Source organism: Pyxicephalus adspersus, chromosome 9 (assembly GCF_032062135.1).
Source record: "Pyxicephalus adspersus chromosome 9, UCB_Pads_2.0, whole genome shotgun sequence".
NCBI classification, from domain to species: Eukaryota; Metazoa; Chordata; class Amphibia; order Anura; family Pyxicephalidae; genus Pyxicephalus; species Pyxicephalus adspersus.
The window spans coordinates 35834646-35850670 of NC_092866.1; the positions used below are offsets into that span (position 1 = coordinate 35834646).

The 16025-nt window shown below is 39.0% G+C and overlaps 1 protein-coding gene across 4 annotated transcripts in view; it reads left to right on the top strand.

Moving 5' to 3' along the window:
• The window catches only part of POLA2 (DNA polymerase alpha 2, accessory subunit), a 61298-nt gene that overhangs the window by 40003 nt on the left and 5270 nt on the right, over window positions 1-16025 (top strand). For 3 of the 4 annotated variants that reach the window (XM_072421409.1, XM_072421405.1, XM_072421408.1), the window contains exons 12-16: window positions 10766-10890; window positions 10978-11016; window positions 13506-13579; window positions 13683-13791; window positions 14405-14511. In XM_072421409.1, coding sequence (XP_072277510.1) covers window positions 10766-10890; window positions 10978-11016; window positions 13506-13579; window positions 13683-13791; window positions 14405-14511 — 454 coding nt within the window. The remainder of the gene's footprint in view (window positions 1-10765; window positions 10891-10977; window positions 11017-13505; window positions 13580-13682; window positions 13792-14404; window positions 14512-16025) is intronic. The other variant, XM_072421406.1, reaches the window with a different exon arrangement.

Below are 16025 nucleotides of genomic sequence, written 5' to 3' on the forward strand. Positions count from 1 at the left end.
AACCCCAGCCTGATTTCCAGGATGCCTTTCAGGTTAGACAGTTACACCTGATCATACCCAGGCCTCTTTAACTTCCCCACCTGGCCAAGAAGCCTGGTACTTCAAACCTCACCTTCAGGTTAAAAGGAAAACTGACTAAACAGAAAAATACTCTGCGTATAACCTGTATCTGGGGCAAATGTACCTGTCATCCTGGACAAAAACCCTGTGATTTATTTGGCCAGCTGTTACAATTATATATATATATATATATATAATTGTATTAGATAGATTATAGATAAATATTCTATATAGAAAGAAATTGATGATGCATTCAGTTTATTATACCTAAATATGAAAAACATCTTTGAACCTTCAAAAAGACAGTTTTTTTTCAAAGGATCAAAGTTATAAGTCATTAAAGTGATGTTTCAGTGACGTCTGGTAAAACAAGATGGCCAAAGCACATAAAGAGTGTTAAGTAGAGTTCAGCACTTCAGCTATTTTCACATTTTTTTTTATGTTTCAAAAAAAGAAAGAAAAACAACTTTAATCAATTACATTTTGTTGGTTTTCATCTATCAGAATTATATTTATGTGCTTCATACATTTAGGGACGTCTGGAAGTGAACAATGACTGAAATAGATATTTAGGAAAAATTGGGCTTGCTGATATCAATATTTCACTCATGATTTTTGTATTCTGTTTGAATATGATTGATACATTGTGTTTGATATGAACAGCACAGACAGATCAATAAAGATTCTCCGCTATACACTTTCATAAGTCAAGTTTTGCAGCACTTAAAGTGTTTTGGCCACATGTATGAAGTTGGCTTGGTGTTTGTCTACAGGTCTGTGACATTTGACATGTACATCAGTCATTCTGTCTGATATGAATAAAGCTGAACATTCGTTTGGTGGTTGTTTTCAGTACCCATGGCGATGGCATGTACGTGGTCCTTTTGCTGTACACTACCTGTCAATGACCGGCATTGTGAACAGCTCAGCAAATACAGCCGTTAAATCAGGGGTGTCAAACTCAAATACACAATGGGCCAAAATTAAAAACGTAGACAAAGTTGCAGGCCAAACTTGAATCTGAAAAAGCACCGCTACTACAATTCCCTGCGTCAAGAAAACAGTCCAATGCGGGGCCACACATAGGCATAGAGGCAGCTTGTCTATAGACGCGAGTAATGCCGCTACTACAATTCCCGGCATTACTTGCATCTGTAAAACAGTGCAATGCAGGGCCACGCATAGGCAGAGAGGGCGCAGGTTTACAGACTGGAGTGATGCCGGGAATTGTAGTAGCGGCGTTATTTCAATGCAGCAGCGGGCCAGCTGCAATTCATATTTAGGATTCCTTTGGGTGCCAAATAAAAGGACATTGCGGGCCAGAGTTTGGCAACCCTGCGTTAAATGATGAAGGGCACAATGTACAGCTCAGTGAACCCATCTGGTCACTGGCTATCATTTGCCACCAGTTGGGTTCTCTGAGCAGCATGCTGTACATAGGCTTGAGGTACCTTGTGGTCAGAGGTTTAACTGTTTGATGCTGAAAGCATTGAAGTTGAATTAAGTAGATTCTATACCTAGTAAAATAATTCTACTGCTGGAGGAATGTTCCTATTTGTAGAATAATTTTACTACTTGATTCTACTGGAATTCTACTTGAACTAGATCAAATTCGACAAGTTAAATTGGCCATATGCTGTCATACATTACTGTAATATGTGTCCCTGTGATTTTCTTTATTTTGCCTTAAATCTACTTCCTGTAAATTAGCCATCTCTCCCATGCTTTTATCTTTCCTGTTGCTATTAAGATTTGCCCCCCTTTTTTTGCAGTGTTCTGCACATATGTGCGCAAGTTATTTTAACACTAATAGGAAGAATGATTGCTGTAGCAAAAGCATGTACATCAAAGTGTTTTCCTTCCAAATGATAAATAGAGTGTAGAAAAATGATTACACCAAATGAAAATTTTAATATATCTCATGTTTGCTTCTGTTTTAGCATAAATCTTCACATAATTTTGTTGAATTGAATATGTTTTTATTTATAGAAAAATCATCTTGTATGATATAGGTTTAGTTATTTCACTGCATTATTTTACCTTTCGTTTCATGTTACCATGCTTTGTCTTGTTACAAGCTTCCTCTTGTGGCCTTGTCAAAAGAGCACAATAATATTCAAGCTTTAGTGGTAAATTCTCTGTGTGTACTGAGGATCTATTACACTTAATCTTTCCTCCCGAGTTTTTATGACACAGATTACTGTTTTTAGTTTCCTCTTAAGTAAGACTTAATTGACTGCATTTTACCATTCAAGCAACCTGTTTAAGCGTCACTCCCCCATTAAATAAAGACATTTGGTATTTTCATGCATTTATCTCAAAGGTCAGTGTTTTGTTATAGAATTTATTGTAATGGGTGGATTTTCTAGCTCCTTGGTCATTGGCATATACACTATGTACTGAACAAATCCCACGTGTTAGATTGCATTGTCTAGCAGTAAATGCTCCCTTGTAATCACTGTTACCTGCGACTAATGTTGATGTAAACACAAACTAAATATCATTTAGTATGCTACAGCAAACAGTTTGTCATGAGCAATTGCCTGTTCCCTCTTAAGTACGTAAAGCAGAACTAAACCCTGGTATACTCGCCTGTCCCTTTCCCATCACAGGGCACCACCATCTTCTGGCTTTTCTGATTAGCTGGGCCTGGATGGTGTATCTCCAGGGAAAACTGGGATTGCAACTGGCAACCAACAATTAGCTGCTTGTTTTGACAGTACCATTAGGAGATCAGGCAGGTAATAATGCTTATTGCAGAAGGGATATCACCTGTCTCTTTTTGTTTTAAAGCCCTGCCTGATCACTAGTTTTTAAAATGGAACTTTAGTTCTGTTTCAACCTCCCTAGCGGTAACCCCGAGTGTGACTGGGGTGGGGTAGAAAAAACTTGCTAAAAGTGGTAACCCCGAGTCACACTCGGGGTAGGTAAAGCAGTGGTAATAATGATAAATAAAGCCTTACCTTATCCGCCCGCGTCCTCCTCCGTTCTGCTTCAGCGATCGCATGACTCCTCTTTTCCTGTCTACCTCCTGCAGCAGCGGGAAATTCAAATTTTTCGTTTTGGATTCAATACAAATAACTGTATTGAATCCAATACAAAGTAGCCAGTATCTTTTTGACCGTTGGAGTGGGAGCTACACTGTTACAGTGCACTCCCTACCTGCCAATACATTTGATTACTCACCTCTGCCTGATCTTTTGACCATTTCTCTGCCTGCTGCCTGCCCTGACCTCTGCCTGGACTTTGACTACTTCTCTGCCTGTTTCCTGCCCTGACCTCTGGCTGGATTCTGACATCTCTGCCTGCCGCCTGCCCTGACCTCTGCCTGGACTTTGACCACTTCTCTGCCTGTTTCCTGCCCTGACCTCTGCCTGGATTCTGACATCTCTGCCTGCCGCCTGCCCTGACCCCTGCCTGGATTCTGACATCTCTGCCTGCCGCCTGCCCTGACCTCTGCCTGGATTCTGACGTTTTTGCCTGCTGCCAGCCCTGACCTCTGCCATGTCATCCAAAAGGCGTCTCTCAAGTCAAGCTGCATATGAACAACTTGCAGACAGCGAGAGCGACTTGGAATCGCAAGTACAGTCAAGTGACAGTGATTACCCTGGAAACCTGTCATCGGACACAGAAAGTGACAGCGATTTGGAGACTGAGGTTAGTGACATCTGCATCTGGTGCTCTATTGATATCAGTCAGCCTCAGCCAGTGCCCCCAAGATTCCCATTCACTGGGGAGCCTGGTCTGAAAGTAGAGGTGGAGCACAAACCCCTGGTGTACCTGGAGCTATTTCTAAATGACAAAGCAATACAAAAATTGTTGAGGAAACCAACAGGTACGCCCAGCAACAGTTAGCTGCCACATCCAGCAGGTTTTCCAGGACCAGAAAATGGGAACCTGTAACTGAAAAGGACATTTGGCTATTTCTGGGCCTAATTATTCTGCAGGGAGTGGTGGGGAAGCCCCTACAGAAGTGGTATTGGTCCACTAATAGGCTGATCGCTACCCCTTTTTTTGGAACAGTCATGTCTGAGTACCGTTTTTGCCTAATAATGAAGTTTCTACATTTTTCAAATAATTAAACATTTGATGGGACCACACATCCTGCGCCCAAGCTGACAAAAATCTGGGAGTTGTATCAGATATTGTTGGAGAACTTTAGAGACCGCTATGTCCCCCAAAGAGAAGTAAGCCTAGACAAAAGTCTAATGACCTACAAGGGGAGGCTCTTCTGGATCCAATATATTGCATCTAAAAGGGCCAGATTTGGAGTCAAGTCATTCATGCTATGTGAATCAGCAACAGTGTACATATGGAACACCCTCATTTACACTGGGAGAGGCACAAAATTTAGCCCCAGATTCAGCAGCTATGGAGTGGCAACATCATCTGTCCTGTCACTAATGAAGCCATTGCTGAATCAAGGATATTGTGTTACCACTGATAATTTTTACAGTTCCCCTGAATTATTTGCGTTCCGGATCAAGCATAAAACTGATGCCTATGGCACTGTTAGAGCTAATCGGCGCGAAATTCCACCCATGTTTAGCAAACAAAAGCTGAAAACTGGAGAAATAGTTGCCTGGCAAAAAGGAAAAATGATGGCCCTGCGATGGCATGACAAAAAAGACGTGTGCCTTTTAAACACTGTACACAATGCTGCCACTGCTATGGCTAGAACAAGAGGAGGGAAAGACATTTTCAAACCACAGGTTGTTCTGGACTACAACAGCACCATGGGCGGTGTTGACAGAGCTGACCAGGCGGTGACTTTTTATCCTGCTGTTAGAAAACAACAGAGAAAATATAATAAAATGTTTAGGCATCTGGTGGAACAATGCCCCTGATTCATCAAGCAAAATCGGATTATCGGTCGCGCATTCGTATTAGCGATCCGGAATCTCCCTATTGTGAAGGCTGGTAGTGAGGCGGGTGTACGCGCATACTCGAGTCCGGACCGCGGTAATCCGCGATCGATGGCCGCGCGTACTTTCGCGCTTCCAGCGATCGCGGATTTCAATGATGAATCAGGGGCAATGTCTTTGGAATGCTTTCATTCTTTTCAAAGCAAAGAATGACAGGCCTGTACTTCACCATGATTTTTTCTGGCAAAATTGTGAGGCCATATGTCTAAAATATCAAAGAGCAGAAACGGATAGAGTTGGACGTCATGCTACCACAGTGGTGAACCCAGAATGCCTGACTGGTCGCCACTTTATGGACCACATACCACCAAGCGCAAGAAAAGAAGCGCCAACGAGGATGTGCGTGGTGTGTTGCGCTAAGCGTGATGACACCGGGGGAAAAATAAGAAAGGAAGCCCGGATTGTGATTTTGGACTCTGTGCTGTCCCTTGTTTCAAAATATATCACACCCGGGATGTTTATTAGTTGTTTATTAGTTTATGATAAAAATCATAAAAACCCCAGTTTTTTGTTTTTTATTTAAAGTTTATTATTGCATTAATTATTATTATGACATGATTTTGTGTTTCAAACTTTATTTGACATATAAATCCAGACAGAAATGGGAGGGAGGTTAATACTGTTTTTCATCTTTGTTCAGGCTTTCTTGTATTTGTTTGCTGTGCTGAACTCTTGCTGCCTTCCCATAGCCAGTCTCTGTGTCTGTATTTGCACCCCAACAATAGCTGCACATTTATGGTTGGTTACCTGATGGTGACAGCAGGAGATTGTGTATGAATAATGTGTTGAAATGTCTCCTTATAGTCTTCATCCAAAGTCTGTGTGACCCCAAAGGTGCCTGAGCAAGGCATTAACAATAGTATGTCAATGAATATTTGCATACATATGTACATATTAGCTGCAGGAACCTGTGCTTGTATGTCTGGACCATGACACCTGACCTTCTGAGTAATTTATTAATCTTAATAAATTACATCTAAAAATAAGCACAACCACCCAGCACACCTAAAGACTCCCATATACAACCTCTGATAACTAGTGATACTCAAGATCCTCACATCTATTTTAATGTAAATTGACAAGGTTGCAAAATGCTGACTAGTTTCAAGTTTTTTTCACTTGTATGCACACAATAGTATTTTCTATTATTGTAGGTGAGTTCAAGAAAAAAAGGTGTTAGGGCTTTTGGAAGAGTATTTATGGTGTGTTTAAACTTCACCTGCTCAAATCACCAGTCTGTTTCTGCCCTCAACATTCATTGTAGGGTGTGGGATAATTTCATACACATAAAAGGAATTCAAATGATGTCAGGTGCAATATCCTCAGGGAATTCAACCTGAGAAGACCTTGCAGAGCTTAAGTAGGGGATAACAATAAGTGTCAAACCATATTTTTGTAATTGGGCCTCTACCCGAGAAGAGTAATCTGAGAGCAGATAAACATAAAAGGGAGCAATCTGAGCTGTTAAATAGTTTCTTAGGCTTTATAATTTCATAGATGGCAGAAATGTATCACAGAAGACATAATTAGTATGCTAAAACTTAAATGTTATGATAATGTATACATACTTTATTTTATAGATTGCTGTATACGGGTGTATACATGTCTTGGTATGGGCAGATGTGTCAACACTTGACGTTCAGTTATGTTACTTCTCTGTTTATTCTTCAGACAAATTTACTTCCAAAGTCCAGATCCTAACCCAGGAAATGAAAAATGTCCAATGAAATCTACTTTTACTGGCGGACTGCTTAGTACATACACACAGTACACACAGTTGACCTTGCCTACCGTCCATAAATAAATTTGTATTCAAGCTTACCAGGAAAGTAGTGTAGTGTGTGTCTAGTGTAGTGTGATATCCAAGCCGATCCAGACTCCCAAGTTGGAAAGCTATGACAACCAATAAGATTATTTTCCAACTAACTTTTTAGTCCGTGTGATTGGTTGCTATGGGCAATACCCGTTTCTAGCTCCAGTTTTCATAACTCTGCTCTGCGGGGTGACTAAGCTAGAAACCAGAAACGTTCTACAATGGAATGACCACAATGATAATGATCGGCGTTACATGGTAAGAGGTTTCATTCAAACACAAAATGTTGTACAGTAGTAATGAGCTTGTGGGGGAGTCAAGTCTGTTACATTTGTAGTGTAATAAATTCATCTTGACAGACCATGAATGCATGAAGAAGGGGGTACAGAGAGTTTTCAGAGTCGTTTTTTTTTTTTGTTTTTTTTGTTTTTTTACACAGAATTACATGCTTGCTGACTGTGACTTCTAAAACTGTTCAACAAAGGTTATGTGCAAAACTAAACAAATGCATGGCAAATTCAAAAAACATTGCAAGAATATCCCTATTGAATAAATCCTGGCTTCTCCTTTTAGTTTTCATAATAAGCTTGGCAGTATTATAGCGTTATCAGCTTTTTATGTTTTCAAATATCGAAGCTGAAATGTTTCTAAACTTGGCAACTCATAAATTAAGTAGCACAATGTGCTGAATGGAGATAAATTTGTTTTTTATTCATGGTGATCCTTTGGAGTAAGGGAAGATCTATTTATGTAGGCAAACAAGATTTAATTGATGTTTTTCAGTTCACTTGGTTCTTGTAACCAGTCATACAAAGAAAATGAAAAGGCACCTCATGCTCTTTAGATATGGATGAGCATTGGTAATTGGAGTATTGATTATAATATAATTGTGTATGCCAGAAGGTAAACTCCTGTAAATCAGTTTAATCTGTTGATAAAGGCCTAATAGTCAGTGTGCTGATAATATTCATAATGTTTACTATTTCAACTACATGGATAGTACATTAGTAAATGAAAATATTTAGCATTATATGCAAACAAGCTCTAGGAGATACAGCAATAATAAAAAAAACAAGCAGGAAATGACTAAACCAAGACTAAACCTATGAAACTGATAAAACCATAACAGGCAACAGTCTTATCTAGGATTTCTGTGTGCTCACACAGTTTGGGAGAAAGGTTTATGTGGGCATGTCAAAAATTCAGGCTCACTACTGCCCTGTGCCAGCCGCACCCTTCCCTTCTCTATTGTCTAAGCATGGTAAATGTTGCTGTTGAGGATCATGGTGTACAATTTCCACCTAGAATGTATTGGCACAGTCATTATTAAAAAAATGCTGACATTAGCTGTTAGATCTCAAAACTGTCTTCAGAATAAAACATTAGGGAATATTTGTTTGTGGAGTTAAAAAAAAATTGCTACTAATTAATGTAGGGTACCGCTATAGGAGGAAACGTTTGTCATTTATACTTATTTGTTTGCAGACAGTAGCCCACTTATCTATAATTATAGGTGATCTAAAGCTTGCCTTAAAGCAGATTTAGCTTAGATTATTAAAATGGTAATTTAATTGTTGAAGAATACAGATCAGCTACCGCTAAAATACTTTTTGCCTCTATGGTGTTGTACCAAGCCGATAGATCACTGTGAGATCTAGCATCACTTCTCTTCTTGGGTTAATGATGATGCTTAGGGCCTATTCATTCTGTATGTACTTGTTTGCATAGCATTTCTAGTAACTTCCCTTCCTTTAACTGTTTGCCAGACATTAAGTTACAGCTAGCAGCTGCTAAATATAGGGAAATTTTTGGACGTCATGGTATATGCAGAGGTCATTGCATGCTGCATTTGTAGGACATTCTGATGAGAAATATTTCTCATGTCTACACAACTAGAAAAATCTGTAGATACAAAAATATTTAATAGACTACAATAGGGTATAAGAATGCATGTTTAATGAAACCATAGTGATAGGTTCTCATTGTTTTCCTATTACATTACATTTGATAACCAGAATATCATGATTTGTGTAAATGTGTTCTCATAGATCTGGTAGTTACAGTTAGGTCCATATATATTTAGACAGAGACAACTTTTTTCTAATTTTGGTTCTGTACACTGCCACAATTAACTTTAAATGAAAAAACTCCTTGAAACTTAAGCCTTTTTTGTTACACAATCACTTCATTTCAGGGGCTCAAAAGTAATTGGACTCAAAGCACTGGTGAACTCGGCAACACCAAAAGACCTGGACGTCCACAGAAGACAACAGTGGTGGATGATCACAGAATCATTTTCATGGCGAAGAGAAACCCCTTCACAACAGCCAATCTAGTGAACAACACTCCAGGAAGTAGGCATATCGATATCCAAGTCTACCATAAAGAGAAGACTGCATGAAAGTAAATACAGGGTGCACTGCAAGGTGCAAGCCACTCATAAGCCTCAAGAAAAGAAAGGCTAGATTGGACTTTGCTCAAAAACATCTAAAAAAGCCAGCACAGTTCTGGAAAAACATTCTTTGGACAGATGAAACCAAGATCAACCTTTACCAGAATGATGGCAAGAAAAAAGCATGGAGAAGGTGTGGAACAGCTCATGATCCAAAGCATACCACATCAGTAAAACATGGCAGAGGCAGTGTGATGGCTGCCAGTGGCACTGGAACACTAGTGTTTATCGATGATGTGACAAATGACAGAAGCAGCCCATTGAATTCTGAGGTGTTCAGAGACATACCCTCTGCTCAAATTCAGCTAAATGCACTCAAATTGACTGGGAGGCGTTTCATAAAACAGATGGACAATGACCCAAAATATACAGCGAAAGCAATACAGGAGTTTATTAAAGCAAAGAAGTGGAATATTCTTTTTTGGCCAAGTCAGTCACCTGATCTGAACCCAATTGAGCATGCATTTCACTTGTTGAAGACTAACCTTCAGGCAGAAAGGCCCACAAACAAACAGCAACTAAAAGCCACTGCAGTAAAGGCCTGGCAGAGCATTAAAAATAAGGAAACCCAGCAATCTGGTGATGTCCATGAGTTCAAGACTACCGGCTGTCATTGCCAGCAAAGGGTTTTCAACCAAGTTTTAGAAATAAACATTTTATTTTCAGCTTTGTGATTTGTCCAATTACTTTTGAGCCCCTGAAATGAAGTGATTGTGTAAAAAAAAGGCTTTAGTTAGCCACATTTTAATGCAATCCTGTTGTTCAACACACCCAATTAAAGATGAGTGTGCAGTTCAACTGCATCTGAGTTGTTTCATTTAAAATTAATTGTGGTAATGTACAGAACCGAAATTAGAAAAAAGTTGTCTCTGTGCAAATATTTATGGACCTAACTGTATGTCACTCAGATACAAAATGCATGGCCATTGTTGTATCCTCTATAAAGTTTAGCAGAAATGTATAGTAAAAGGTCATAAAATCACTGCAGAGCAAAAGGGCTCAAGCTAACGGTCATTATTAGATAACCTATGACTGAATGACTGACCCTTTTCTTGTCCCTGCGGGTCAAACACCTGGTGCGAGAATAGATTTTCAAGATTCGGCTTGAACAGGTGCCATCTAAATGATAAATAACAAATTTGATATATTGATGTCACACCATTTAAAAGGTTTGTGTCCCATGGATATGATTTTATTTAGGTTTCCTTTGCCCTGGGCTTCGAGCTTAAAATGTAAAAATGTATGACAAATATCTGCTGTATAAGCTGTACTCTTTTATGTTGGTCCTTAAAACTGAAATCTTTATTGTACATTGTTTTTCTGAATATGATTCTAATGGGGAAAAGAATATCTGAATTAATGAATGCCAGTAGTATCTTTTCTTGGATACTTATTTAAAAAAAAAAAAAAAAACTGAAGATAAGAAAATTTTGCAACAATAAGTAAACATTTATTCTGAGATGTTGTTTGTTTGTGGAGTTAAGTTCAACAAATAATAATCTCTTTATATTACAGAGTATCACCCACAAATGGTTCTAACAGCCTGTGGCCCTTTTACCACCTCGGATACCATTACTTACGATGCCCTTAAGGATCTGGTTGATGTGATCAACCGAGACCGACCTGATGTGTGCATACTGGTTGGATCAAATGTTACAAATTTATATATGATTTCTTTGATATATAAATGTTTTTCTACATGTATTCTAATGCATTTTTTTTTTTAGCTTGGACCTTTTTTGGATGCAAAGCATGAGCAGATTGAGGTAAAGGTTGTATTTGATGGGAACAAAAGTACTCCTGTGTCGCATTTTTTTTTAAAAGCATCGGAAAGCATCCTAAACCATTTAAAACATTGGGCCTGATTTATTTAAGCTCTCCAAGGCTGGAGAAGATTCTGTTTCATCAGTGAACCTGGGAGATCCAGCAAACCTGGAATGGATTTCCTAAAACTTATATGCTATTTGTTAGCAATGGTTTTCAGTTCTGGAGCAGATCCATTCCAGGTTTGCTGGATCCTTCTGGGTTCACTGATAAAACTGTATCCTTTACAGCCTGGAAAACTTTAATAAATCAGGCCCATAATGTCATTTAATTTCTGTGGTTAGTGCAACCCATAGGAAGTGTGTGGCCTGGGACTACCTGCCAGATGTCAGTGAATAAGCGCTAATCATTATCTTATCCTGGCTATACACTATTCATCTTGTGCACAATCCTCTAAATGATCTTTTTTTGTTAAATTACAGAATTGCATGTACTATTTGATATTGAAGAAAATTCTGAATAACAATCAGTTAGTCAAGAACTAACTATTGTTATTTTTGTTTTTTTGCTTTAGCACAGTAGGGATCACTTCTGAACACTCAACATCCAATGGGAGGAGTGCTTGCTGTTGTTCACCACATTTACAATTTAGAAGTGAGAGGAAGAGTGAAAAGGGAGAATATGCTTTTAGGGGGCACTTAAAATGGAGTTAAAAAGATACTACTTTAGTGTATTCCAATTCGATAAAAAAATTACCCAATTAATGGAATTTCATCAATTACCGTATTTTTCGGACTATAAGACGCACTTTTTCTTCCCCAAAACTGGGGGGGAAAAGTGGGTGCGTCTTATACACCGAATACGGTGTTAAATGTTAAATATACCGGTAATTAAAAAAAATCATACTCACCCGATACCGCGATCCCGCGATGCTGTGGGCTTCTTCTTCTCCTGGCTCTCCTCCCGGCTGCAGCGCGTGTCTCCTCCTCCTCTGAGCGAGGAGAAGCCGGCACACGTGCCCTCGCGATCCGGTAAGCAGGCTGGATCAGCCTGCTTATGGGATCGCGGGGGTATGCGTGTCGGCTTCTCCTCTCTCAGAGGAGGAGACACGCGCTGCAGCCAGGAGGAGAGCCAGGAGAAGCCGACACCCGTGCCCCCGCGATCTCATAAGCAGGCTGGATCAGCCTGCTTATGGGATCGCGGGGGTATGCGTGCCGGCTTCTCCTCGCTCAGAGGAGGAGGGGACACGCGCTGCAGCCAGGAGGAGAGCGAGGAGAAGAAGAAGCCCACAGCATCGCGGGATCGGTTGAGTATGATTTTTTGGCACAAGGTGATCAGAAGGGGATACATTGTGTCAATGTATCCCCTTCTAATCACTCTGTGTCAATGTATCCCCTTCTGATCACTCTGTGTCAGAGTGATTAGAAGGGGATACATTGACACAGAGTGATTTTTTAGTATTTTGTTCAGAATCTTTTTTTTTCTAGGTTTCTCTCCTTTAAAATTGGGTGCGTCTTATAGGCCGGAGCGTCTTATAGTCCGAAAAATACGGTATACAACCAAAACATAGAAATATGTTGCTACATCTATACATATACAGTTGAAACTAAGGAGGGTACTTGATTCTATAGTCCTCAGTCTCCTTACCTGACGCGTTTCGCCTTTAGGGGCTTCCTCAGGGGACTTGGGGAAGGCTAATAACAGCCTGAAATAAAATGATATATAGTTACTTAAACCTTACTCATCTTTGTTGTCATATACATATAACACCACACCCTATAGATCGTTATCATCATCTTGGCACTAAACATAATAGTACATGAAATAAATCATAATGTGATTGACAATTACATATAATAATATTATAGTTTTAAGAATCTGGTTTCCAAGTAGATTAATGAAAAATTGGAACTATTCTCAACGCTAGGCTGGGCACTACCAAGGTTTACCTGATATGACATATTGCAGTCCCTTATGTTTACTACTATTGTAAACTGCCATACCTACCAAGTTCAGCCCTTTGGTATAGTAAATATAGCAGGAAGCACTTCTGCTGGATGTCAAGGTTGGAGCCTTTACTCTCAGGTAGCAACCACTAGAACCGTTTCCTGGTATATATTATAGTAACTTAGTTGAATAGTTATGGAAAATGGTTGAGAGTGATGCTTTTGGCTGCTGGCTGCCAGCAAGTGGTCCCTGCTGTAGATGCTGGGTTATAAAAATTAAAAAAAAAATAAATATTTTAAGCTGTTGTTCCCGTGGCACTACCCAGACTCCTGGCAAAGTAGGTGTTGGAAACGGTAGCTTTTCAGTGTACAGGATGGCACATAGCTATGCAAAAATAGAATTACAGTTCTTAATAACTCAATTTTTCTTGCTGAGCTAAAAGAATTTGTAAGGACCCATCTGTACCTTTTATATTTAGTAGTTACCTCCAGTGATTTTGAATGAGGAAGTTGCATGTACCCACAAAACTGTTTGTTCTTTTCAGACCTTGCAGCTGACAGGGACGTTTGAAGAGGTCTTCAAATCATGTCTGAAAATGACCATTGAAGGAACACGTCAGTAAGTTTAAAAAAAAAACATAGTGTGTGTGTGTTGGGGTGGGGTCGGGGTAGGTCTACGTACACATAAATATTGAAAAAAAAATCTGCTTTCTTCTCGCTAGGTCTGGATCGCATTTGGTCTTTATCCCCTCTGTCAGAGATGTTCATCATGATCCTATCTATCCTCAACCACCTTTCAGTTGCTATGAACCAACTAAAGAAGATAAGCAAGTACGTTTTTGTAGAGAACATTTCCCAATATTTTAGCTGGGGTGTTTTTAGTTACTCATAAATGTTTTACAGTTAAAATATTTCTTTTGGCTCATAAATAAAGACTTATTTTATAACAATAATTAGTTTTTATAATAGGAAGAAATGGCCTGTGCTACAAATCATTCCATGTGCAGAATGAGCTAATATTTCAATATTTTTAGACAAGATGTTAGCTCACAGCCTTCACACTGGTCTTTGTGGCTGGTGCTTACAGGGTAAAACTAAAGAAACTAAAGCTGTAGACTCAGCACAACCACAAACTCAGCAGCAAAGGTTGTTGCATTTGTGTCATCATTTGACCAAACTAAAAAATTAGGTTACCTTCCTTCACTCCACAGTGTAGCATGAAATAACTGTAGTTGTGCAGTAGAAAAGCATTCTAACATCCACAGAATAGTATACTTTGGGGGGACTTGGGAATTTAGGTGAGAATATCCTAACAATGTAAGGAAATAAAATTTGTGAGGTATGGTAAAATTTGCTGGAGATGAGCTTTATTTTTCCAGGTTTCTTTTCACGTAAATACCTGTATATTCTGTATAAACATTGCTAAATCTCTATTTCCTTTCAGAGAGTCCATTTTGTGGCGGATCCCTGCACAATATCTGTAAATGGGGTAGCAATTGGATTCACGTCCACTGACCTACTTTTTCACATGGGTGCAGAAGAAATAAGCAGGTACAGTTCTGGTGTCATATACTGGGCTTGCCAAGTAAAGGAGAATAGTTCTGGCATCGAGTTGAATTAGGAGCTCCGATACAAAATGTTTTAGATTGAGTGGGGGGGGGGGGGGTGCTAGAACCTCTGTTAAGATTTTCCTGTTGTCCTAATCCAAAAGATTTCCTCTTAGGTCCTAGTAACAGAGAAACATAGAAGTTGATCTGTCTGGGACAGCAAACACTCAACATACAAGTGCATGTTTTTTTTTTTTTTTTATTTCTTTTGGAGAAATGATTTTGAATTTTGGTCTTGCTGACATGGCAAAATGTCAAGGGTTTCCTCTACAATGATAAAGTGAAACGGCAGTAAAAAATCTAACACCCTTCCTAACTATAGTGGATATTGATAAAAAGGGGGTAAAACCCAACAGTACCCAAGTACCAATTCTTAGCTTTCTTCCTAAAAATGTGGTGATTCGATTTACTAGGGAAATAAAGGTATTTGACTTTATTCGAATGATTTAATTTGGCCTTGTGAATTTAGTGGTGGACTACAGACCTAAATAGTTCAATCTCATGTAAGCACCATTTTTTTTAAAGATTTCCTTTCATATTTGCAAAGTGAACTTCACTACATTAACTAAGCTAAGTGAAATATCATTTGAAAGAGAAATTGCACTTTTGCTAAGTGAAAAACTTAAGGTAATTTATTATATTAACACCATTGCTTTCAGTAATTTGAGCAACTGACTTGGCCCATATAAGCCGACCTGGAGTTTTGAATTTGCTTGCAGTGACTGAGGATATTGTTATGTAGCTAACAATTTAAGCTGCAGTGGCTTCTCCATGTTTCTACTAAGATCGATCGATACTGTGGTGTGTGTGTACATACACACTCGCACACACACTCATTCCTTTACATTTTTTGTTTTGTTTTGTTTTGATAAGATCCCCAAAAGTGAGAGCCCGTGAGGAGAAAAGAGTCAGACCTTAAGGCCATGTACCTTTTCCCTGGACATTCAGATCAGATCAAAGGTCCCACACACTATTAGTCAAGTGATAAAGTACTGCCCAGTCTCATTTACATTTAAAAAGGGCATATATGAAAATCAAGTGCTAACCCCTGATTTTCCTATTAAACCCCACTTTGCAGAAGGATTAGAAATACATTTTTTTTAGCCTGTACAACTTATTTTACAAAGTGTTGCTTTCAGATGCTATTTGACTCTAATAGCTCTAATAGGCAGAGGTGGGTAGATAGTGATAGTAGGGACTTAAAGGATGGGTTGTGAGGGATATTTTTATAAGTAGGCTACAGAGGTAGGTATAGAGAGAGAAGTGTGAATTAAGTGCAAGTGGGAGCAGAATGTGTGGGTACCATTCATTTCAAACGATAATGTAATATTTAAAATAATAAAAAATGTTTTTGCATATAACGTGTCCAGCATTCAAGAACAAGTGGTAAGTGTAACTTTTTGTCTTTGCATTATGGAATAAATAAAATAGTGCTACTGTTTTGTTTGCATATGTCGG